Consider the following 25,523-nt stretch of genomic DNA (forward strand, 5'->3'; position numbering starts at 1 on the left):
ACAGGTATGAACCACTGTGCCTGGCCTCTTCACTATATTTTAGGTCTTCTAAACCATAATTGACTTGAATTATCAACCAGCTTTGAGGAAAGAAGAGGAAAAGTAGTAAGTGTTCTCAAAATCAGTGTCTAGTAGAACTGAAAGGCAGTGACTCAGATCCCATAGTCACTGAAGTACTACTAAGTCCTCCTGATTTAAGATCCAGCCTCACAGCAGGTATTGGAAGGACCTTGTTAAGCTTATAGACAGTGTATGAATTTTATCTTATTCCAAGCCTCCAGTAAACCTGGGTTCAGCCCTTGATGAGTTTATGCATGGACATGGAGGTAATTTTCATTTATACTTCATTTTAATGTATTAGATTATTGCTACTTTCATTTCAACATTTATGGCACGTTTCTTCCCTGCTAGGCATGAGGAATACAAAGATGAATGAGGTTATGAACCTCTCCTTGGAGGAATTATTCATATTTGAAGCAAAATTTATAATTGCAGTTTACTTATGTAGAAATTCTTTTTTTCTACAGCATAAACCTGGTCTTGAGAGTTTTCTAAACCTTCTTTCCTCAACTTCTAATTCTTGAACAGCAAAAAGTTACCAAGATTGAAATGTATCTGTTATTCTAGAAAAGTAAATGTGGAGCAGGTTTTGGAACTCAATATTTCATCCTAAATGTGAAAGACTGTACAGGCAAATAGTGTGCATAATTTCCTTTTTCCAGGGTTGAGAGGCTGCCAGTGGTGTGTAGTGTGGAGAGAGTGAAGTGACTCATAATTCTGGAATGATTGTTTTGATCTCCTCCTGTAGCCTCTGTAGAATACTGGCAGGGCAACCAGCATAATTAATACTACACAGTCTAATTATAAACAAAACTCTATGTACAGTGGCTACCAAGAAGCAAGCCTGTACTGGATAATCCCCCAAGTTGGCAGGATTACTTTTAGAATGATTATTAGATAGTGTCGTTTACTATAAATCAAGTTGTTTTTCTTTGATTGTCCAGGGACTTACCCTGGGGAGAAAGTGAATATAGTAATATTTGTGGAAGTCTTCTGGGTTATTTTTTTCAGGGCCCATTTAAGCATTTCTTTATTGCAGTTCTTATAACCTTTTTGTCTTAAGAGAACATTTGTACATCTTACTATGTATGGCGTACTATTTTAGGGAGAGTAGGAAAATTGGTCAGAGTAAGACATTTGTTCCAATAATAGTTGGATTGGTTTTTTTAAAGGTGGAAGAAACTAGGAATTTGAAAAGATTACATCGGACTGGTATAATAAATTAAGAGGGAAGAAAAAAAAAGCCTATGGGCTGCAGAGAAGAGGATGGGATAAGGGGACAAAGTGAAGTGGCTATAGCTGCCATGCATGCTTGAGAGAAACCAAGATGTTTGTAACATGTGTATGGTCTCACATACTGGTCAGAGGCAGAGCAGGCACTGTGCGTGGTTGTATGTGCTTTAGGGATTTGTGGAAGCATGGCTGAGAGGTGAGGACCAATTTAGTTTGTTTATATATAGGGCCACTGGGTCTCTTAGATTTAGAACAAAGATGCTAGCTGTGGAGATTTGTTTCACATAGCTGTGACCTGAATGACTGCAGAATGGTTATATTTATGCAAAATGAGCCTCAGAATTGTGATTACCCCAAATGAAGTAAGAATTTTAAATCAGATACTTCAAAATGAGGACTTTTTTTCCTATCCAGAAAAACTCAGTTAAAATTTTAAGTGGACACTTAAAAGGAGTTTCCCTTTTTAAGAAAGCAATACAGAAATCCAAATACAAAAATGGATGTTAAGTCGTTTTTTTGCTTAAGATGCTTGCTTTTTTTTTTTTTTAACTTTTGATGAGCTCATAAGAAGTTTCCTTTAAATAATAGTTGTGTAGTTCATTTTAAATATTTGGATTTACAAAGAAAATTTCCCTAGCTTTTTACTTGAAAGGAGAGGGAGAACATACTGTATTTTCTAAATTTGGGCATAACTGGTATTATTACTGGCTAAATAATTTTGTGTTTGCCAGATATTCTTGAAAGAGGGACAGATGTAAGACGGCTGGGTTTGTTAAAAGATCTCTGTCTCTAGCCTGTGACCCAGTTCTGATTTGTCCGTTTAAATCACCTAACTAGACTTTTGAGAAGTGAAAAATTGGTTTTGGAGATGCACCAGGACATGGTATGTGTGGATTTTGGGGCCAGTTTCTAGGAGAATATGAGTTAGAGCTGCCCACACTACTTTCCTGCCCTCTAGCAGCATTTTTTGCATTATTTTTCAGTTGTTTATCTGGTTTCTATTTTGTTGATTTTTGCCCTTTTTAAAATTATTTTTTCTACTTAGGTTTAATTTGGTATTCTTTTCCAGGTTCTTAGGGTGGATATGTCATTATTTTTAAACCTTTTCCCGATATAGGCATTTAAAGCAATAAATTTTCTTGAATTTTGATATATTATGTTTTTATTATTATTTTTTTCAAATATTTTATATATTCCTTGTGGTTTCTTCTTTGACTTATGGATTACTTAAAGTCTTTTGTTTTTATTTTCCAAATATCTAGGGATTGTTTACCTAATTTACTAATTGATTTTTTAATTGTTTCCATTGTGTTTAGAGAACAAAGTCTCTAAAAAGCATATTTCAGTCTTTTGAAGTTGATTGTGATTTATTTTATTTTGCTTTATTCCATCTTGGTGAATGTTTCATATGTATTTCTGCAGTTGTTTGATTTTATGTTCTGTGAATGTCAGGTCAAATTAGTTAATAGTATTGTTCCGATCTTCTGTGACCTTACTTATTTGTTGTCTGTTTGTTCTATCAATTATGAAGAGAAAGGATATGGTTGTGGATGTTTTTGTTTGTTCTATTCTTCATAAAAAACTTCTTTTTGAAACACTGTTATTAGGTATACATATTCAAGATTGATATCCTGCTGAATTTCTCCTTTTATCATTATAAAATATTCTTCTACTTTGTTAATCTATTTGTGTCTAAATTTAAAATGCATCTCTTACAGACAGTGTATATAGTTGTTTCTTGCTGTTTTTTCCCCATTGTGACAGTCTCTGTTATAATGTTTAGTCCATTTACAGTTAATGCATAGGTCGGGTTTAAGTCTACCATGTTGCCACTGTTTTCATTTGTTCCTTTTGTTTTTCACTGTTTCTCCTTTATTCATTTTTTTTTGATTAAGTGGGCAATTTTAGTATTTCATTTTATTTTCTCTATTGGATTCTTAACTATGCATCTTTTTAAAATCACTTTTTCAGTGTTTCTTCTAGGATTAATAATATGCATCATTAAGTCTGTGTATAGTCAGTATTGTACCATTTCACATTCTATACCTGACCCTTCTTCCTTTCTGCTTAATTTCTCTTACTCAACTTCTGTATTCTTTGTGCTTTTGTTGCATCTTTTATTTTTTGGTTTTAAGCATACAGTTTTTAAAGATAGTCTTTTAAGATAATTATAAGAAGAATAAAGAATGTACACCTTTTATTTTAACATGTATTATTTCTGGTATTCTCTCCTTCCTGAAGATCTGAGTTTCCGTCTGGTAGTAGTTCCCTTCATCCTAAAGAACCTCCTTTAAAATTTCTTATAGTATACATCTACTTGAGGAAAATGTGTTCTAAATGAATTCTGTAAGGTGTCATTTATCTGAAAATGTCTTTTACTCTTGATTTTGAAGCATATTTTCACTGTATGTGCAAAGTAGAGTTGAGAATTTTCTTTGTCTTCCAACTCTTTAAAAATGCTCTATCATCTTTAGGCCTCCACCGTTGACATGAGAAGTTAGTGTTATGTACTGCTGTTCATCTGTATGTACCATTGTTTCCAGGTTCTCTTCAAGGTTTTCTTTTTATCTTTAGTTTTAAGCAGTTTTGACCATGATGTGCTTAAGACATTATTATTTGTGTGTGTGTGTGTGTGTGTGTGTGTATTTATCTTTTTGGGGGTTTGCTGAACATTTTGGATCTGGTAAGTGGTGTTTTTCATCAAACTTAATAAAATTTTAACTACTATTTCTTCAGATATTTTCTTCTGCCGCGTTCTCACACTCTTCTTCTGTGGCTCCTGTTAGATACATATTAGACTGTCTGATACTGTCCCCCAGATCCCTGATGCTGTGTTTACTTTTCTTCAATCCTTTGTCTCGTTGTTCTTCAAATTGGTAATTTCTAATGATCTGTCAAGTTTATGGACTCTTTCTTCTGCTGTCTCCAATCTGTCATTAAGTCCATTTAGTAACTTTTTCATTTTATTTATTGAACCTTTTTCTCCTAGAATTTTCTTTTTTCCCTCCCATTTAGTTCTTTTTTAGTCTTGATTTCCCCACTGAGAGTCTCATCTATTCACATATTCTCATTTTTTCCTTTTTAAAATACATCTTCCTGCTTAACGATGGGGGATACAATCGAAAAATAATAAAGCACGTCTTCTTCAGGGATTCTTTTTTATTTATAATAGCTACTCTAAAGACTTACTAAATGCAATGCAATATCTGGACCACCTTAAGATTGCTTTCTAATGATTTTGTTTACTTAGGGTTCACATTTTCTTGTTTCATTAAATGTCTAGTAATTTTTTATTACATATTGAATAGTGTCAATGGCACATGGTAGAGATGCTGAATTAAAAAAAAAGTCTGCAAAATGTTGATTTTTCTCTCTCTGTCTCTGTAGACAGCTTAGTTACTGGCTGATCACCTTGTGTAGGCTTATTTTTAAGGCAGATCTGTGGAAAGCCTAAGGTGTTTCTCGGGATTCTCTAACTTAGTGAGACTCATCCTTAAATACTTTTTCCCCTGTGGATTTTATTAGGGCTTGGTTTTAGGCTTTGTTAGTATGGATCTAGAGTAGGCCTTATTCTAGGGTGCCACTTTTACTTCTACACTGAGGCCTTTCTAGTGTTCCAAGCTGATGCCTAGGGTGTTATGAGTTCTCTTTGCTCTGGCTGGGTTGACCGGCCACTACTTCCCTGCACTGCTTGACCTCTAGTATTTCTGTTCTGTCTTAACCTTATTGCAGCCACTTTCTTCTATGCCTCATGTCCTGAATTGGCTAAGGACTCTCAGAAAACCTTGTGCAAACTTCTGTGACTCCCCTCTGCACATGCCCCCCTTCACCAGCACTGCTCTGCTTAGACCCTAGCTTGCTGGACTACAGTTGGGAAATTGTCCCCAGAGAACCAGAGTGATTGTGGGCTCACCTGTTCCTTCACTCAGAGGTCACACTCTGTTAGCTAGTATGTGCAAACAGGTGTATCGTTTTGTCTAGTTTAATAGTTGTTTATGAGAGGAATGATAATCTGGTACCAATTACTCTGTTATATTGAAAGTTGAAGTCTCTCCCAGTATGCTCATGGACTGAATCATTGCTCTCTGATCTTCTTGCCTCCCACCCTCAGTCATCCATTTACTTTTCTCTTCACAAGGGAGACAAAGTCAGGGTGAGGGGCAGCAGAAGAAAGACCTTACTTGGATCTTACTCCAATGTCATGACCTTGGGCCTCTGAACTGGAAAATTAAAGGTGTTGTGAAAAAGCATAATATACTAGGGGTAAAGTAGTAATGCATGCAGGACTTTCCGTGTTCATATTTTATGCCACTGCTTATACATTGAGGTGTTACACAAACAGGTGTCAGGAAAAGGGACGACTTAGATACATCTTCAAAACTTGTTTGCTGTTAATGACTGCCCTTCAGATTCTGGTGAGATAAGATACACCTAAACTTGTAACTTCTCATGAGCACTGTAATTAACAGGAAGAGATTTTCTTTAAGTATGGGTTTAGTGGGGGTTGGGTAATGTTTTGTCCATCTGGACCTACCCAGAAAAAAATCACGTTTTTTTGGTTCTAAATTCTAGTGTTTTTCTTTCTTTTTAAGCCTAAACTTAAAAAAAAATAGAATTTATTTTTTTGATAGAAGAGGATTCTCATTAGGGAAATAGTTACTTTATGTGATACTTAGTCATCACTTTGGAAATTTATCTAGAAAATATTTTAAGTGCTGTCCCATACTTGGAGCTTATTGTTCTATATAAATATGTCATAGGGACCTAAGAAGAATATTAGACTTTTTTTCCTTGTTACTATTCCCTAAAAAATACAGTATAACAACTATTTATATAGCATTTATAATGGATTGGATATTATAAGTAGTCTAGAGATGATTTAAAGTATGTGGGAGGATATGCAAAGATTAGATGCAAATATTACAGCATTCTTTAGAAGGGACTTGAGCATTTCTGGATTTTGGTTTCACAGGGAGCCCTGGAATGAATCCCCAGGATTCATTCAAATGTAACATCCTATTACATTTTCTCAGAAAATGTGATGGCAGCTTAAAGCTTTAATCCTTTTAAAGTCTGTGAGAAGTTTGCTTCTTTTAGTTCAAGTTGCTGTTAATGCTGTTTGTCATGGCTTCGCTTTTTGTCCTGTCTTCTAAATTGTACCCCTCAGTTGATGACTTGCTCTCTTGCCGGTAGCCTCTATGCACTGTACATTTGCCTTCTCACCACATCCTCCCTATATGTTTAACCCTGCCTAACAATCTGCTTTCTCTACCTTTTATAAACATTTTATTTAACTTTTATTGTGGTAAAATACACATAACACTTCTCTTTAGACCTGGGCTGGTAAGAACTGCTGAAGATGTTTTTTAGAGATTTGTGGTATGACAAATTCCACTGGGGTTTCTGACCTTCTCAGTCATGCTTGTCTTGGGGTCACCACTTCTTGGCCCTCTCCCATGGCACCTGTCCCTCATTCTGCTCAAGCCCCTATGCCTTCCCAACAACTTGCCTTTAGCTCTGGGCAGATGTCCATGCTTGCGCTTGTCACAGAGAACACGACGGCTCTCTGCTGTTTTGTGCTCATGCACATGCCTCTTCTCTGTCTTCACCTCTTGTCCTCCAGGCTTGGAGGAAGAGCACCTAGCTTCCATCATATTGGGTTTCTTGTACACTCTCCCTGTCCCTCTGGATGCTATGCCAGCATTTTCCCTCCCCTACTCCTCCACCTCCACCTCCACATTTTGTCTTTCTTTACTGTTCCTTTCCTGCAGAAATACATGCCCAAGTTGTTCCCGTCTTAAACACAGACGAATGAAAAACAAAAGGATTTAAGTTTTCTCTATACCACATTTTCCTTTAGTTTATCCCTGTTTTTTCCTTGATAAACAACTACATGCCTTGAAAGAATAGTCTGCAGTCCTTGTTTTCTTTTGTTAACTTTCCATTTCTTCTTTGGGCCCCTGGAATCAAGCTTCTACTCTCACTATTAAAGTCACTGGTTCCCTGGTTACCAAATGTAAGGGCCTCTCTAGGCCTCATTTTACTTGACCTTTCTAAAATATTTAATGCTGGCCACTTTCGTCTTTATGAAATCCTGCCTTCGGTTTCTGGGATGCCACTCCTCTGATTTTCCTACCTTTAGTCCATTTCTTCTTCTCCTTTGCTGACCTTCTTCCTCTGGCCACCCAGCTCTTAAATGCTGATCCTCCCTGAGTCTCCCTTTCGATAGTCTCATTTATCTGCATGGTTTTAATGACCGTATCTACACAGGTGATTCAGAAATCTGAATCTTCCACCCAGATCACTCTCTTGAGCTCTGAACCCACATAACGTAATCCTTTTAACAATTCTACAAAATAGCACTGTTTCCCACATTTATAGGTGAGGAAATTGAGGCTAAGAAAGGTAACCTGTTTGAGATCAGTGGAAAAGCCAGGATTTTAACGTCTACCTAAAATCAGGCCTTTAACTCTATTAATCAAACATCTCCACCTGGTTATCTGACAGATGTATCATATCCTACACTGAATGCCATCTCATAATCCTGTTCTCCTTCCTTGCCTCAAAAAAAATTAGAAAATGTGAAAGCCTATATTCTCAATTTCAGTGAATGACATTCCTTCTTTTCAGTTATACAAGTTGGAATGTAAAGGGAATTGACATAGACTTTTCTCTGTCTCCTACCCTGCAGGTCCATCTAGCCCAAGGGAGTATCAGTTCTTGTGCATCTACCTTTTTGACGTGACTTGTAATCATACCTTCCTCTTTATTCCCACTGCTACTGACATAGTTAAGAATTTTATCTTGACTGTTATTGCCATTATAGTGACAGTCTAACTCACTGCTTCTCACATTATCTGAGCTGAAGAACCAGGGTTTGTTGTTTTTTTTTTTTTTAATTTTTAATCTGTTGCAGAAATTTTGTAGCATATAAAAATTAATTAGAAAAATGAAATGAAAAAAGACATACAAAAATAGCTCAGTTTTAAACATTATTAAATTCAACACACATAAAAATTACTCTGTCAAATCGTCATAAAAGTTTTTGGGTACTAATAGTCTATGTATATCCTGGCCCAGATGGGTCACACTTTTGCACATTGGCACTGGTCCACAAATAACATTGAGGAGTGCTAGTTCACAGTATCTGATGAAAATAAATGTCTTCAGTTCTCTTAGATTATAACCACATGGGCCTATGTTATTTAAAACTGAAACATTTCAGCTAGAAGGTTCTTTGCTTTGGCTTATAGATAGCTTATATATGTGGATTTAAGAGGTTTTAGAAAATTCCCTGTTTCTTTAGGATCCCTTCTTTCAGTAGGAATAAATCCCATCGAGCAAGGGGTAATCATGTGTTACATTACAATTTAATGCCAAAATCAAAGTGTACTGACTTAAGAATCAAATCAACATTTTCTTAAATAGGCTTGAAGTACCTTCATGTATCTTCATGGGATACCTGTAATAAAAGTGATTTTCCCTGATTTGATATATTTAACTTGATGTGATTGTGCATACCAAAAAAAAAAAACTATGCTTCTGTATTGCACAGTGAAACATAGCAAATGGGTTGATGTGATCTCCATTTCTGAAAGATTAAAATTCTACGTTGGTATTATTCTGACTGGGAGTGAAATAATAAAAGTAAGTTATTTGGATTTAGGCAGGCATCTGACTAAGCCCTTGTCAGAAGATTTGAAATTAATGACATGCAGACAGGAGATGCCAAATGGTCAAACTGTAGAATATCTCTTGGCTTTAAATGGCATGGCAGAAGAATAAAAAAACACAGCAACAAAGTTCTAAGCAGACAGAATTGAGAGATGGGAATGCTCTAAATATTAAGCTGAGATTGTACCTGGAGTTAGTTCAGAAATATAGTAAATAAAACCATACTGTGCAGAACCCATTGTTGTCTGCATTGGGCCTGACACAGAACAAAACACATGGGGCAAATGCCTAAGAGCATAATCTTCCCATGTGTGGTAAAAAAGTCAAAAAAGGCCTTTTTAGACATTTTTAAATTAAAAAAAAAAATTAAGCTAGTCTACAGCAGTGTGCCAGACTCCAAAAAACTACTACAGAAACTTTCTAATCATTAAGAGTTTTAAAAGCAATTTTAAAAAATTGAATACAGCAATATTTGCTCTGTTAATGAAGTGTGTGACCCCAAACACTATTAACCATCAAAACAAAACATACTTTTTTTTTTTTACAAGAAATTGGGGCACTATAAGAAGTTTAGGAGATTATATTCCCAAAAGCAGGATGTTTTTGTACTTCTTTCATAGTAGATGGGTAGATGGCAGATTGCTAAACTCATACCTAGAAAATGATTAAAAGTTTTATTCAAATAAAAATTTTAAAGTAGCATAACTTGTACACAGTTCACGTTGGAGAGGAGTCAGGAAAAGGTAACCTCATTGTGATCCATATGCTCCCCAAAGCAGAAATGGGTGAAGTGAAAAGAAAGTTTATTTTTTAAAGGTAATAAAGACAAAGGAAAAACAAAAAAAAAGAAAACTTTTCTTAATTTGTGTTGTAGCAAGTTAAGCTGAGGTATGGAATACCAGGTGGATGGGCATGGGAAAGGGAGATGATGACACTGCAGGCAGAGGGAACAGAAAAGAAAAAAAGACATGTGGAGGATAGCGTGGAATAGCTGCCTGGCCTATGCTCAAAATAGTAAGCAGTTTGGGATGGCCAGAGCATACTCAGGAATGGTGTGGTTAGTGCTGGCTGGGATCTGACCATGGAAGATGCTTATACCACTGCCTCTCAAACTTAAGTTCACGTGAAGCACCCTAGGATTTGTTAAAATTCGTAATTTAGGTGGAGACTTCACAGGCTGCGTTTCTAACAAGCTACAATGTGATGCAAATGCTGCAGGGTCACAAGCCACACTGAGCAGCACAACTGCAAATTTTATCCTAATATTTATCAATAATAAGTTTTATGGATGAAGAGTTTCCACCATTACAGTGTTTGTTGAGTAGCACAAAATCCATAGCATTTATCTTAAGCTAGATATTCAGTAGTTTTTTGTAAGCTTTGCTCTCCTGATGGTGAAATAGTACTTTTAGCAACTTCATTGCCAGGTATAAAATAAAAAATTCAGGGCTCTCATCTTTTATTGAATTAGTTTGAGTAGAGGGATGCAATATAATGAAAAGAGCATAAACTTTTGAATCAAATTTTTAGACCTGGGCTTTAATATCAGTTTTATGACTAAACAGCTGTGTGACTTTATGAAGACGAATTAATCTATTTCTCTTTTTCTGTTTTCTCATGTCTAAAATAGAATACTTGCCATTTTATAGGATTGTTGTAAGGGTTAGAAATGATATGTATAAAGTGCCTTGTAGGGAAGATTAGTGGAGGTTTCAGTTTGATAACTTTTGAGATCCCTTAAAAACTAAAATTGTATGAATTTTAAATAAAAAACATTGAATGATCTAATCCTAGGAAGTACTGATATATGGGGGATTATCCACCCTTCTACTTCTAGAGTCTTTTTTTCTCAGTGATTTTGGCAAATTGGAAGGTGTGGTTTGTTGTGGTTTGTAAAAGCTCCCACTGAGATCCACTAACACTCATGGTGTGCAGTATGGTTGTTTCCCATGGAAATATGTTGTACTTCTGAAAGCCATGGAAGCATGAAAAACAGATTGAATTATAATTTTATCTGACTTTTATTGTCTTTTGGTCTTTTTAAAAATTATTTCTTGCTTATGGAAATTTCCTATATAATTTGCTGCTTCCCATTTGCTCTGGGACAGAAACATTCCTCTTTCAGGGGAAAACAATAACCCATCCTGTTGCTTAGCCACACTCAATCTTAGAAATGGGCATACCAGCTTGTGGTGCTCCCTAGAGAGAATGAGACTTAGGGATGAGATCCACAAATACCTTGGAAGCAGGTTTGAGGCCTGTTGGACAGAAATTCTGGGATTGCAGTGCCCAAACCCTAGAAGGGGAACCATGGACTGTAGGTGGGCACATCCCTTTGATCCTACTGACTCCTCGCCTGGTGGGGACAGACGGAGTTAGAGGAACGCCAAAACACAGCCCTTTCAAGCCCAGGGCAGGGCCCCACGTTGAGGGGCAGGAATATATTAAGGAAATTAGTGTATTATCTCAGCTAACTTTTAAAAAATATAACAGCCTGTTTATTTAGCTTCTTGTTTCATAACTGTGGTATACTTTTATTTATGTTTTAGTTTTTAATGGATGACTCAATAATGGTATAAACATCTTATTTGATTCAGTAGCTCTGAGATGGAAATAAGTCTTAGTGACTTAAAAAAATTCTTAGTTTAAATGTGGTCTAGCTAGAAGACATGTTATTAATATTATGAGCTTTTTTTTTTTTTCTAACTCTGTGCCTTGTTTTTATGTTTTGGTTTTTTAGATCGGCTTCAGCTCCCCAGGAATATGATTGAAAACAGCATGTTTGAGGAAGAACCAGATGTGGTGGATTTAGCCAAAGAGCCTTGTTTACATCCTCTAGAGCCTGATGAGGTGGAATATGAGCCCCGGGGTTCCCGACTGCTGGTGCGGGGTCTTGGTGAGCATGAGATGGACGAGGATGAAGAGGATTATGAGTCATCAGCAAAGCTGCTGGGCATGTCCTTCATGAATAGAAGCTCAGGCCTTCGGAACAGTGCAACTGGTTACAGGCAGAGTCCAGATGGGGCTTGTTCAGTACCCTCTGCAAGGACCATGTTGGTCTGTGCTTTTGTCATTGTGGTTGCTGTTTCTGTAATCATGGTGATTTACTTACTGCCCAGATGTACCTTTACCAAAGAAGGCTGCCATAAAAAAAACCAGTCAATTGGACTAATTCAGCCATTTGCAACAAATGGGAAATTGTTTCCATGGGCACAGATCAGGCTTCCCACTGCCATTGTGCCACTACGCTATGAACTCAACCTACACCCGAACCTAACCTCGATGACATTCAGGGGTTCTGTGACAATTTCAGTTCAGGCTCTTCAGGTCACATGGAATATCATTCTTCATAGCACAGGTCATAATATTTCAAGAGTGACCTTTATGTCAGCAGTTTCAAGCCAAGAAAAACAAGTTGAGATCCTGGAATATGCATATCATGAACAGATCGCCATTGTTGCCCCCGAAGCCCTTCTAGCAGGGCACAATTATACGTTGAAGATAGAGTACTCGGCAAATATATCTAGTTCTTACTATGGGTTTTATGGCTTCTCCTACACAGATGAAAGTAATGAGAAAAAGTATGTAGCCCTCTTAAATGATGCTGGTTTTACGCTCTGATAACTTCTGCAATATAGATCCCTTTGTCCACACCAGAGACACGAATTGTGATTTTTTTTTAATTTAGGAAGTTATATACAAAATAGTAGAATGGTGATTTAGAAGAATATATTATCTCTCATAGTCAAAGCCTTGAGCATATATCATGGTGGGGTGGAGATGGGTGTGCTGGTGGAAAAGGATGGATAAAGATTATGTCCAAAAAAACTTGTTATCTTGAGTTTTTCACATTTTTAAGATGAATCTAGTTTTCTGTCACCTCATGAAGTCTGTTGGGAAGCAGAGTAAAGAGGAGTATGAGTTATTCTTTAAGATCTATTTTCCTAATGTGCAGAACTTTTAGGAGGTACTTAGTGAAATACAGAAAGAGGGCATGAAGAAGTGTGAAGTGTGGTGTGCTTACATATATCATTTTTAATATCCTTAATCTTTGCTGGTTTATTATTTTTTAAAATGCCAGTCTATTTTGGATTTCTGGTGGAAATTTTTTTTAAGGTCTAGGAGAAACTTAATTTGGTTCAGAAAAAAAAGGTGAGACAAAATATAAAATTATTCAGCTCCCTATTTGGACTATATATTTAGTACTTTTAGCATTCATAGCATGTAGTTTGAAATTCTGGGAAGATGGAGTTCACACAGTATGGAGGTTATTCTTAAGTAGCAGTGATACCAGTTGTCTTGTGCACAAAATCACTACATCTGCTTTATGCAATTGGAGCATTCTCTCATATTACTCTGTAAAACAGTATGTGAATTACTGATGCTGACCATTTGGCTAATGTATGTTGACATATTAAGAGAAATAGTTAGAAATGAGTATTCTACATCTAAAGGAAACTTTTTGATCCTTCTTAAATGGAGAAAGAGACCAAGCAAGATCCATAATTCTATTCAGATAAATAATTTTTATTTTATTTTCCCTCTATGTAATACTTTTAAAATAAATGGCATGCTGGCCCTGCATTTCAATTCTTGCATGAGATCTGGCATTGAACACAATTGTATAATTGCAATGGGAACTTGAAAGTTCTTGCCTTTAGTTCTTCTCCTTCTATAATGCCTATTATCCCCAGGAAATGTAAGCTATACGTAAAAACAAGAAATACATCTCTTAATTACTTTATCTACCAGTGTAAATATGTATTCTAATCATACCTCAGAGAAGAAAAATGTATAAAACTTCTCTAATAGAGCTAAGCAAAATTAAAAGAGAGAACGACAAAAAAATTGCTTTGAATTATAGTTTTCAGACATCTTGAAAGGTATAAATAATCTAAACATATACCTAGAATCAAGATATACTATCACGTGGGGGATTCATTTTACTGATACTTTTATTTTGTTTTGAATAGCAGAGTTTCACGAACTAATTTATTTTAATAGGTTGTAAAATACTGTTTTATAATACTCTATTTGTTAATTTTAAAGAAACATATTTCATTGTTCTGACATTTTCCACAACTCAGTCCAGCCCATGGCAAAAGTCAATAAGTGGCCGTACCAAAAATCACCTTACTCTGCTACATTTATTCCTCCCATTAAATAGTTAACGGGTACAAGGATTCCAAGGTCAATATTCTGATGGGAAGAGATGTCTAGGGCACATGTCCTAAAAGTCTGTTTGCATACTAAGAACATATTTCTTGTTGATTGGAAAACCATTGTATGTAAACGTCAGACACCTTGTGTAGACACTGCTTGTTGTAAGGGAACTTTACCTTTACCCATGTGATCTAAGAGACAGAGACAGTCAGTAACCTTGGAGTTAAATCTCGAAGTCGTTTATGATAAGCTTAAAGTCCTAGATAACAAACGGATACTAAGAACTGGTAAACAAATTCAGGATAGGGATGTGTTTCAGCAGTTCCTCATTTCTAACAGAATTTAATTCAAGACTGTTTTTGATCTGGCCCTTGTTTTTTCTTTCTCATAGTTCTCACCTGCCATGGTGAACTTTCTGATGATAATAATAGCCAGTATTCACCTGGAACTGAGGGGCTGGAAACTGTTCCAAGCCTCTTACGTGTTTAGTCTTTTATTCTGTCAAACTCACTAAGAGATAGATGTTAACGTTATATTCATTTTACAGCTAAGGGAGCAGAGGCACATAAAGTAACTTATCCAGCATCTCATGACAAGCAGATAGCAGAGGGAGAACTCAAACCCAAGGTCGTTTTAACTACAGAAGCTACATTCTTCACCACCATGGTGCACTGCCTCTCTAGTTCATACTTGCTTTCCTTTGTACATTGTTATCTCTAGTGCTTAAAATTCTCCTATCCCCAGTTAATTTGTAATTGTCTTGAACACTACTTGATAAAGTGTTCAACTTTAGTATTTTGGAAAGGAAATATACTCTCCAGTGAAAGAATAAGCTTCAAGTTATTCAGCATAGATAGAACGGGTTATAAGTGTTATCAAGCAGCAGGCTTCTCAAAGGGATTTTTATGTGAGATGGTTATGATTGGATCTCTTAACAGCAGTTTAACGTTTTATTTGCCTTAGTGTGTTATGATCTAATTTTTATCCAAAAGTAGTGGGTCTCTCTTGTATGAGTAGTAGGGATAACATCAAACTTTATTCCCTGGTCCCTTATGCTTCTCTTCCAAAATCTTCTGTTAACTAGAAAAGAATGTTGGGGGTGGGTCGAAGAAATGAAATGTTAGAAACATAATATGTGTAAATTGTTTCATGTATGTTGATTGCTACCTTTCTTGCAGTTTACCCAATCCAATAGCAACAGTTATTTGGGCACACATCCTTAACAGAAAAAAAGCAAAAACAAAACAACATAAAACAAAAAAAGTACACGAATTTTAAGTGTGGAAGAAGTTAGGACTATCTTGCATTTGTAATAAATATCTATTTAGGACCATATGATATACAAGTAGTTTTTATTATAAATAGTTTTATTTGATTCTAACAAAAATCCTAATATTTAGGACCATATGGTATACAAGTCGTTTTTATTATAAACAGTTTTATTTGATTCTAACAAAAACCCTGGTGTTTGGCAGTGGATTCTATCTCAGTCCTAATTTAACTAATAAGGACATTGAGATGTATGAGATGTAAGGGCGTTGAGATGTATGAGATGTAGGTTACTGATTTGCCCAAAGTTACGTGGTTAGTAAATTACAGAGTCTGGGTCTTCTGACTCCAAATCTCATACTCTTTCTTTTGTCCTTATCTTCTAGTAGCGGAAACTAGGCCCAAAATAAGAGAGGCTACCACCTCCAAAGTGGTGGTTGTATATGTGCTATATTGATTGGTACCTGAGATATGCACACCAGGGCCATATTTGCCGTGATTAGAGCCACGTTGGGATGATCTCCCAAGTTCAGATCTGTGTTATTCTTTTACTTAACTGAAAATCTGGATTTCTCCTTGTTTCTTTTTATGCTTTTCCACCAACCTGTAATCGAGGACATTTCTTTTTTTTTCCTTGAGACAGTATCTTGCTCTGTCACCCAGGTTGGAGTGCAGTGGTGCAATCTCGGCTGACTGCAGCCTCTGCCTCCCAGGTGCAAGCGATTCTCCTGCCTCTGTCTCCTGAGTAGCTGGGATTACAGGCATGTGCCACTATGCCTGGCTAATTTTTATATTTTTAGTAGAGATGAGTTTTCACCATGTTGGCCAGGCTGGTCTCAAACTCCTCATCTCAAGTGATCCGCCCACCTTGGCCTCCCAAAGTGCTGGGATTACGGGCGTGAGCCACCTGGCCCGGACTGTAATTGAGGATTTTTCTATGTGTCATATTCTCAACTGTTGCTGGTGTGCTATAGAAAGAGGAGGAAATTTTTTTTAATCTCTGAGGGGAGTAAAGGAAACCAGAATACTACAGGAAACCTAATTTTTTCAGTCTTCATGAAAATGCAAGCTGTGAATTTGAGGTTTGGTATCGTGAAGCCAGAGTCTGTACAGATAATTCGCAGCAATTAATGACCACCCTTCTTAATAATCTTCCATCAGAAACCTTTTTAAGACCTCAGTGGCCAGTTGCACCCTACCTTTGTGGCTTCATCTCCAGCCACACTGGACAGCCACCCCCAGTTTCTGCACATACACCGCTCTCTTTCCTTGTTTTCCCAGACCAAACTGAGGGTCAGGCTGCTATTTTTTGCTGCCCCAAAACGAGATGCAGATGAACTGGGAAGAGACCTTTTATTTCTATAACCAGTTATATAGGGAGAAGGCCTGGAAATTATTGCCAGACCAACTCAAAATTACAAAGTTTTCCAGAGCTTATATACCTTCTAAACTATATGTTTACATGTAAGTGTGCATTTCTCTAAAGACATAAGCGATTAACTTCTTTTAATCCATAACTAAGGTCTGAGTCTTGAAGACCTTCCTCTTGAGCCTCAGTAAATTTACTTAATCTAAATGGGTCCAGGTGCTGGGGTGATTACCCTTATGTTGTCTCCTGCTAAATCACAGAGGTTTGGGGAGTTCCTTCAGACCTCCAGTAATTGTTTGTGGAGGCCTGGGGAGTTGCTTCAGACCCTCCAATAAAACTTATTTAATCCTAAATGGGTCCTGTTAAGTATTCCTTCATTATTTTGTCACGCTTTAAGACCCAGGCAAAACTCTTGGTGGGCTTTTGTTAAATTCCAGCCTTTGTATAAGGGCACTGGCTTTTAATATTTAACTTAACCACTCAGCCAGTTCTGAAACAGTTGTTATGGAGGCCTGTGTTAGTGAGGTCTGGCTTGCCACACTTGTGTTACCCACTCTTGCCAGAGTATACGTTCTTTCCTTCTTCACCTTTTCAGCTACTCATCTTTTTAGGCCCTCTTCAGGTTTTCTACAAGTTTCCTTATAATATCTTCAACCTCTAGTCAGAATTTGTTTCCTTCCCTTTGTTCCCACTGCTTTATTTTCATTGTTAGGACATGACTTACAGCCTGACATAAAGTTTCTGTTCATTGTATAAACCTCTGCCTTTCCCAGTTTATTGCAGATCCTTTAATCACTAGGATTGTAACATATTTATCTTAGTATACTTGGCAGGGTGCCTTGTACAGTAGGTGCTCAGTAACTACTGGATTGAATTTGTGTTTGTTTTAGGTACTTTGCAGCAACTCAGTTTGAACCCCTGGCAGCAAGATCTGCTTTTCCTTGTTTTGATGAACCAGCATTTAAAGCCACTTTTATCATCAAGATCATAAGGGATGAGCAATACACCACTTTGTCAAATATGCCTAAGGTACTGTTCTGTTCCTTGAATGTAAAAATCTTTGAATGGGTCTCTTTCTTTAAGAACACTTAAATTCCTCTTTACCAGACTACAGTTGAGAATGATTGAAATCATGTACATTAATATTCTTCCTTAAAATACTTAAATAAAAATTAAAATATATTGGCATCAGTTGGGAAATCACCTTGAGGAGGACTTGAGGAAGGAGATCTGCTGGACTTGGAATGTGTGGATGGGAAATGTGAGTGTGCATTGTATATTAAGTTGTGCAAATATTAATACAATGAACTAGCACAAGATTAGAGTAATATTTTCTGAGACAGGATGAATTTGCTATTGTAAACTGTTATTTGAGAGTGTTGAATAATAACTGTTTTTGGTGTTTTATTGGTAAATGAAAAACCAATATTGTTATAATATGGCGATTGACAACTAGAACAGGAGCCTCTTAGATGTTAGCTCTGTGTGGGATGCAGTGAGGGTGAAGCCAATAATTGTTTTTATGCCAAACAAAACCTGGAACCTAGGGGCTCCTTTTTTTTTTTTGGTCTTAGACACTTGAGGGACTGTGCAGCTTGTTAGGAGCCTCCTGGACCCATGTGGCTAAGGGAGAGGAGCAGCAGCCATACCCAGCAGGCTATGGAGCCAATCCTGTAGGCAGCAGAGAGCGTAATCTGTAACCAGACAGCACTGTACCAGCTTACTCTCCACACTCAGCCATACTCCTCACCTTCATCTTTCTCTAAAGAGGCAGATGCCTACTTTAATTTGTGGTTGGAAAATTCTAGAAGGTTGCCTACATTCCCTCATTTTGTGTCTGCTGCAGACTTCTCTAATGACTTACTACTGACTTTGTTACCACTAAGCTTTCTTGGGGCTCCTCAACATGGCACCCCATGAAGCCATTTCAGATCATTTGAAGGGATGTCGCAGCTAGAGCTCCTTCTTCTGTGGATGTATTTGTAGCAGTAGAGTGGAGCAATCCCAGGTCTTAAGGAAGGATTTTGGTTTTGGAGGTGTTCTAATGGGAGAAGCAGAACCTCCGTGACTATCTTTAACTTAACATTTATTTGGTCATCTTTGGGACTAAAAACTCCTTGAGGATTTTCACTGTGCTCCATATGTCCTCAGGATGAAGGATGGTACAACAGACTGAGACTAAGAGCCATGCTTTTTGCAGAAATTCATACTGAGAGGTTATAATATGCTAGCATCTTTACCACTTCTTTCCGATTTGAATTTTCCGTTTCTCAGTTTGTTTGTTATTGCCATTTATTCCTGTAGTTACAGAACTGTCTTTTCCCCTTTGCTTGTAGAAGTCATCAGTCGTTCTAGAAGATGGACTTGTTCAGGATGAGTTTTCTGAGAGTGTGAAGATGAGCACTTACTTGGTTGCTTTCATTGTGGGAGAGATGAAGAACCTGAGTCAGGACGTAGATGGAACCCTGGTATGTTGATGTGGTAATTGTCTGAAAGCCTGTGTCACAAGAGGTTCAGAGGAACTCTTGCTTTAACCATTTCTGGTATTTGCTGTATGAAATAAACAAGCTTTTAGATCACACTCTGACATTTTATACCAGAAATGCTACTTTTTTGCTTAGCTGTTATTTACTGTTACTAATTTCATAGCTGAAAGTCAATAATTTTCAAGTTTTAAAAAATTTTACTTTTAAAGAGAATTTTAGTAAGACACTATATGTATACTAAAGCTTTTAGAACTGAGTGATAGCCACTAGCCTTAGGGGGAATATTTAGATTTAAATAAATTAAAATTAAATACAATTTAAAATTCACTTCCTCAGTCTCACTAACCATATTTCAAGTGTTCAGCAGGGTTCATGTGACTAGTGGCTACATATTCGATAGCTCTAGGTTGTAAAAATTAGATGAGTTCTCCCTTTTTTCAAAGCAAATCCTGATGAGATTCCTCGTCCTAATAAATAAGATTGTTTATTTAGTTAAGGATCTGGTTTATCTGTATTTTGCCAAAATTAGACTCTTCTGTTTTTCTTTGTCATTTGTACCTGTTTGTAAATGATTATTTGATTGGATTTTATACTTTGATTTCACAGTAGAAACCTAATAAAGTTAATTTTTTCAAATACTGACAACATAGAAGGAGAAAAGGCATTCTATCATATTTATTAAACTGAAAACAATTATTCTTGATGATAGAAATATGATAGAATGTCTTAGTTTCTGTTTTCGTATTTTTGAGCTCTACCAGGGAATATACTGCTAGTTTTGGGTTTCCTTTCTAGACTAAAGAGCTTTATATTAATCACAGGATACTTGGATCTTATCATTTTGCTACTTCAAAAGGGTATATGTTTCCTATTAGAAAAGACTATCGTGTCTATCCCATACCTCTCAGAGACAAGGACAGAGATAAGGATTCTCTGGTGATTTATCAGCAGTAATACTGTATGCCTTTAATGACGCTACTCAAAAAGTAAACTAAGTTTTTAATGGTAAGTGTAGACTATAATATTAAGTGCTAAATAATGATTCACTCACCTTTGGATTGAAAGACTTTATGTCAAGGATTTTTCAGAATCCTTTCAAAAGGATATTATGACTGGCTTAAATCTGAAATAATTCAGTTAATTCCACTTCAGGTGTTGCACTACATATTTAGCCTTTGATTTAGAGTTTGCAGCTTTGATAAAGCCTAAGAAGCCCCATCTAAAAGAGCCAGGTTTGCTGCTGCTTCAAGACTCAGCTGAATACTACCTTCTCCATGAAGCATTTCTTTCTTTCCCCAGCTGGAATTAATCAGTCCCTCTCTGATCTTTCATAGCACTTTAATTATCTCTTTTTTGTAGTTCTTAATACTCATTGATATAAAACCCCCAGCACTTTTTATGTATCCCAAAATGTATGCAGTCTTGGCATTTTCCCCCCTTCTTTTCTTCCTTCCTCTTCACTCTCTCTCTTCCTTTTTCCCTCTTTCATCTGCTGTGTTTGCTTCACACTACCTGTAGGATTACATTCAGATTTATTATTTGATATTCAAGGCCTTCCTTATAAATTCAGCAATATTTCTTTTCTTGTTTAAAATTTATTTTTTCCACCCATCTGCACACTGATCTTTCTTTTTTCTTTTTCTTTTCTTTTTTTTTTGAGACAGAGTCTCGCACTGTCACCTGGGGTGGAATACAAATGGCACAATTTCGGTTCACTGCAACCTCTGCCTCCCGGGTTCAAGCAATTCTCCTCAGCCTCCTGAGCAGCTGGGATTACAGGTGCCCTCCACCACACCCGGCTAATTTTTTGTATTTTTAGTAGAGATGAGGTTTCACTATTTGGCCTGTCTGGTCTCTAACTCCTGACCTCGTGATCCGCCCGCCTCAGCCTCCCAAAGTGCTGGGATCTTTTTAAAAAATTTTTTAGTGACAGGATCTCACTCTGCCACCCAGGCTGGGGTACATGGTGCAATCATAGCTCACCGTAACATTAAAGTTCTGGGCTCAAGTGATTCTCTCCCAAGTCGTTGGGACTACAGACAGGCACCTGCTACCATACTTGGCTAGGTGTTTTGTTTTGTTTTGTTTTTTAATTTTTTGTAGAGACATCTTGCTATGTTGCTCAGGCCAGCTTGAACTCCTGGGCTCAAGCAATCCTCCTGCCTCAACCTCCCAAAATGCTGGGATTACAGGTTTAAACCATACTCCTGGCAAATTCAGCTATATTTCTAATTGCCTCATTATGAGTTCTTTCATCTAGGCAAGCTGAATTATTCATTGCCCACATACATACTGCATTCTCATATATGTGTGTGCATGTGCATGCTTGTGTGTATGTGTGTGGAAAGAGGAAGAGATAGAGAAGTTTTAGGTGACTATGTTTTGTTTTTTGCTTTTTATTTACCTGTATTAGGAAACAACATTGTTAAACATAGACTCTGGAGTCTAATTGGGTTGAAAATCCCCCTAGACAGCTTACTAGCTATGGGCCCTTTATATATATTTACATATGGTAAAATGGAAGTGTGCACTTCATCCATGTGTATGTGCATATGTGTATGTGTGTATATATGTTTGTGTATGTGTGTGTATATATAATATGTGTGTATATATTATATAATATATAATATATACACACATATAATTATATATAATTATGTATAATTATATATAATTAAATTATATATGTGTGTATGTGTTATATAACACATACACACATATATAATTATAAATATACACATATATACACATATATTATATATTATATATATTATATATAAGATTATATATAATATGGGCCCTTAAGTAGACTGCTCTCATCCTTTCTTAGTATATATATGTGTGTGTGTGGGGGGGTGTATATAATATGTGTGTGTGTATATATTATATATAATTATATACACACACACACATATATATACTGAGAAAGGATGAGAGCAGTCTACTTAAGGGCCCATATTATATATAATATAATATATAATATATAATATATGTGTATATATATGTGTATATATATAATTATATATATAATATGTGTATGTATTATATATTATATATAATAACATATATAACATATTATATATAATGTATGTGTATCTATATTATATAATATAGATACATATATATACACAGACACGCAAACATATATACACACATACGCATATGCACATACACATGGATAAAGTGCACACTTTTTACCATATGTAAATATATTATAAAATCCTTGCATGTGAGTGAATATAATCTACATTATTTTTAATACCCAGAAGTAAATGTTTTGAAAATATTAACATTATACAAATAACAGTTTTATTAATTTCTTTCCTTTTTATCAGGAAATGGGGAGGAATGTGACATGCATGGAGTTATACTCTGTGCTGGCAGCTGTTCTAGGCACTCATTTATAAATATTTTTTCATTTTATAAGCCAAATAAGGGGAAGATACATATTAGACCCACATTGCTGATGAGGAAACAGTGTCTCAAAGGATTTAAGTAATTGACCTAAAATACATAATCAGTAAGTGATAGTCAAAATTGTTTTGCCCACCACAATATGCTGCTGCCTACACCAAATGATGTAAGTAACTTCTGTTGTTTATGTTAGGTATGGTGACCAGAAATTTAAAACTTGGAGTCTAACAAAGGATTAGACTTTTTGATATGTCGATAGATTTTGTTATGCTAAAATCTCTAGGATGGCTTCTATTTTGTAATATTTGACGGGTAGTTTCAGATATAAGGCAATATTCAGAAATAAGGCAATAGAGCTTTACTTACTAAAGTCAATATTACTCACCAACTAAAAATTTCAAAGTTGACTATAGATTATTACATGTGTCCTGTTCAGTGTTAAATACTGCGTTGTTGTCAAAGACCTAAAAAAGAAGAACATATATTTCATCATTTCTGTTCATTCTTTATTCCATAAACTTCCCCCTGCCTTCAGAAATACCAGAATTACCTAGACAATTCTAGGCCAGTTGTGAAATACACTGCATGCTTTTGTTTGCCACTGCCTGCTTTTGTTTTTACTGTACACAGGCATAACATGTAGAATCAGAATCTAGTCATGGTTAGTCAGGTGTGGACACCACATCTGACATTGAGCATTCAAATAGAAATATAACTTCACCAGTATCATCCATGTGAAGTTATAATTTTAATTTATTCATGTTTAGTCAGAAACATGACTACATGACTTTGTTCCAAATTTCCATTAAAAACATTTCTACCTCAACTATCTTCCACCAGCCTGGAACATTGTACACAATTTATATCATTCTCCTAAAGCCATCTAATCAGTTATTCTGGATAGACTTAACTGTTTTTGCGGGAGAGAGGGGTGGAATTTCTGCTTTTATGTGTGTCCAGTTATCTGTTGAGGAAGACTGGTGTCTCTCAGAAAATTTAGGATTGAAGCTTCTAATATTTTCTGCCTTTATAAATTTTGCAGACCATATTATTGTCCTTTTTGAGGGTATGAGGTTTTGTTCTATTTTTGCTTTTGTTAGTTTTTGTTTTTATTAAATTAAGAAACAAATAAGTTAAACTTAAATCTGTTATTGCTCAATGTTAACCTTCTTTGAGAGCTGATCAGGGATGTTTCTAGTTGTGTTTTTAGAAATCTCCTATAAGACCTTTGAAAGAGATCTGGCAAGAAAAGTTTCAAGTTGTAAGTTTTAAGGCCTGAGTGCCCATTGACTTTTATTTAACAATGTTTAGAGTACTCTTACCAAGTCCAGAGTGCTGTTCAAGCTAGGTTGCTCTCTCTATTTCTTACTGCATCTGTTGCTCTTAGAAAAGCTTGATAATAATTATAATGACCAGATTATTTATCTCTCGTAAGAACTCATTACAGATGTTCTTTTAAGGAAAAGAAAAAGAGGTAGAAAGGAAGATAAAGTATTAAACTACATTTTTTCCTAATCATTGTATTCCAGAGATGGGAATAAGTGGACCCTTTGGTCAAAGTTCAGTTTCATGTGAACTTTTTCTCCTGACTTGTCCTCTAAGGAAAGGTGCTCAGTGATGGGAGTTGCCAAATGGTGTGTGTGTGTGGCAGAAGAATGTTTTAGGAGTAATCTGGAGGTATGGGTGATGTTTCTATTGGGATACCATCTTCTAGATGATTGAGGCAACTGTAACACAAGATATGTTTGTCTGGAAAGAATAGGTACAGCTAATAAAGACTTGTCTTAAATTCCATTGATCTTGATACAATTATTTATGATGATAGCTGAAGATTTAAAAATTGTATGTCAGGTACACGTGCACGTGTGTGTGTATATTAAAACTGACTTCTGTAGGGGAAAGATGCAGGAAATGCAGTAAGTAGGATCAGCTTGTAGGCGGTGACTGAATTCAGTAAGTTGTGGTCACAGTCCCGTATCTAGGGCTTCAGATGTTAGAAGGCTGGGCTAATGAAGTACGGTTGGCCACATAATATGGGAGAATAAATTTCTTCCCTTGTTACTTTAGAAAGCAACGTATTTTTAATTGGTTAACTCCAGTGCTATACATATAATTCTTCCAGTAACTGTAACCACAAATATTCTGTTCACACATATTTTGCCTCAATTCCGATGGGAGTCTATTTGTAATAACGATAATAACTACCATTTATTGAACACTTAGGCATTGTGTCACGCACTAATCTAAGTTCTATACATGTATTAGCTTAGTTAATCCTCACAGCAACTCTGTGAGGGTAGGAGCCACTTTTATCCCCATTTTATGGATAAGGAAAGTAAGGTTAACTAGCCTGCTCAAGGTCATACAGATAGCAGAGATTTGAACGCCAGCACTGTAAATACAGAGCCTATATATTTCATTTTTTGTTCATTTACTTAAACATTCTATATTGTTTAATTTTTATGCCACCTCCATATTTCTGTGATTAATGCTTATGTTCTATAGACTGAAGCCTCACATAAAGACAATATGGTTGAAACCTATTTGACCTCTTAGAAATTGTTGACAGTTTTTTGCTTTATTTTAATAGGTTTTTGGGTAACAGGTGGTGTTTGGTTACATGGATAAGTTCTTTAGTGGTGATTTTTGAGATTTTGGTGCACCCATCACCCAAGCAGTATACACTGCACCCAATGTGTAATCTTTTATCCCTCACTCCCCTCCCACCCTTTCCTCCATGTTCCCAAAGTCCGTTGTATCATTCTTATGCCTTTGCATCCTCATAGCTTAGCTCCCACTTATGAGTGAGAACATACATACAATGTCTGGTTTTCCATTCCTGAGTTACTTTACTT

General features: G+C 36.2%; 1 protein-coding gene across 1 annotated transcript in view; it reads left to right on the forward strand.

The window, feature by feature from the left end:
- Positions 1 to 25,523, forward strand: part of LNPEP (leucyl and cystinyl aminopeptidase) — a 103,900-nt gene that overhangs the window by 31,187 nt on the left and 47,190 nt on the right. The window contains exons 2-4 of the mRNA XM_003277197.4: positions 11,708 to 12,548; positions 17,659 to 17,797; positions 19,105 to 19,236. Coding sequence (XP_003277245.2) covers positions 11,708 to 12,548; positions 17,659 to 17,797; positions 19,105 to 19,236 — 1,112 coding nt within the window. The remainder of the gene's footprint in view (positions 1 to 11,707; positions 12,549 to 17,658; positions 17,798 to 19,104; positions 19,237 to 25,523) is intronic.

Source organism: Nomascus leucogenys, chromosome 2, assembly GCF_006542625.1.
Source record: "Nomascus leucogenys isolate Asia chromosome 2, Asia_NLE_v1, whole genome shotgun sequence".
Lineage (NCBI taxonomy): Eukaryota > Metazoa > Chordata > Mammalia > Primates > Hylobatidae > Nomascus > Nomascus leucogenys.